The sequence below is a fragment of the Clupea harengus genome, chromosome 2 (assembly GCF_900700415.2).
Source record: "Clupea harengus chromosome 2, Ch_v2.0.2, whole genome shotgun sequence".
In the NCBI taxonomy this organism is placed as follows: Eukaryota; Metazoa; Chordata; class Actinopteri; order Clupeiformes; family Clupeidae; genus Clupea; species Clupea harengus.
Genome location: NC_045153.1, coordinates 510112 through 511465, shown reverse-complemented (window position 1 = coordinate 511465; position 1354 = coordinate 510112). Strand labels below are relative to the sequence as shown.

General features: G+C 39.1%; 1 protein-coding gene across 1 annotated transcript in view; it reads right to left on the bottom strand.

Annotated features, from left to right (window-relative positions):
- phf11 (PHD finger protein 11) overlaps positions 1-1354 on the bottom strand; it is a 7947-nt gene that overhangs the window by 2643 nt on the left and 3950 nt on the right. Inside the window, exons 4-5 of the mRNA XM_042702973.1 lie at positions 582-622; positions 7-64 (exon numbers count right to left, since the gene is read on the bottom strand). Coding sequence (XP_042558907.1) covers positions 7-64; positions 582-622 — 99 coding nt within the window. The remainder of the gene's footprint in view (positions 1-6; positions 65-581; positions 623-1354) is intronic.

Below are 1354 nucleotides of genomic sequence, written 5' to 3'. Positions count from 1 at the left end.
GTTGACATCACATCCTGTCTAGCTTTTGATCCTTCTCCTTGGTTAGTGGCTCCATCATTCTGAGCTGATGATGATGTGGTTGCCATGGAGATGTTGACACATGACAGCAATAAACATTCTGTACTCACAGAACACAAAACACAGAACACACAGAACACGACAGAACCAAGAACACTAGACAACGTGGGGCTATTACCCAAACACTTCACACATAACACAGAACACTCTAGAACACTCTAGAACACTACAGAACACTCTAGAACACTCTAGAACACCATATAACACTCTAGAACACTATATAACACTACAGAACACTCTAGAACACTCTAGAACACTATAGAACACTCTAGAACACTATAGAACATTATAGAACACTATAGACACACACAACACACACTTCACACACAGAACACTAGACAACGCAGGGCTATTACCCTATTAAACACTTCACACACAACACAGAACACTATAGGGTCCAGAACATCAGCCTGAACACGGCATCACAGCATCGGCGAGAAACACTACAGCACATAGAAACACTTCAAGACACAGAACTCTATAGAACCCAAGGCAGAACTTACCAGATCCATTGGCTTTCTGACGGTGCTGCTCACAGAATAGTCTACAAGACAAACAGTCCAACAGACACACACACACACACACACACACACACACACACACACACACACAGACACACACATAGACACACACACACACACACACACACACACACACACACACACACACACATACACACACACACAAAATGTTAAAAAGTTTTCTATTATGCTTATGTTAATTCATTTTAATTGTATTGTATTATTATAGTTAGTTTTTAATATGTTGGCACTCTGAGATTCTTTTGAATGAAGAGTGCATTACAAATAAAATAAATTATTATTATTATTATTATTATTATTAACAGTCATTCCATGCCAAACGTACCCATTTAAGAAAATCTCCCCGCTCGACCATCTCAGTCCCAAAATATTAGCTCTCTACTCCCAATAGTTTTGTCACAAAAAGATGTTTTAGCAACTATGTCATGTGCATTTTCAGACGCTTTTTTAAGCAGCGTTTTCTGAGGAGCCATTTTCAAATTGCTATAAATAGAAAAGTATTTAAGTTAGCTCCTTCAAACTTTCAAGGCTTAAAATATGATACCGTTACTTGAAGAATATGGACTTCCAGGTGTGGCGTGGGTATGTCATAGTATTCTGACAGGCGACAGTGGTACAGGAGGTAGAGAAGTCGTTTAGTAATCAGAAGGTTGCTAGACACAAGACACAAGACACTGAACCCCTAATTGCTCCTGATGTGCAGTGTGCCATCAGTGTAAATGTAAAATGTGTAT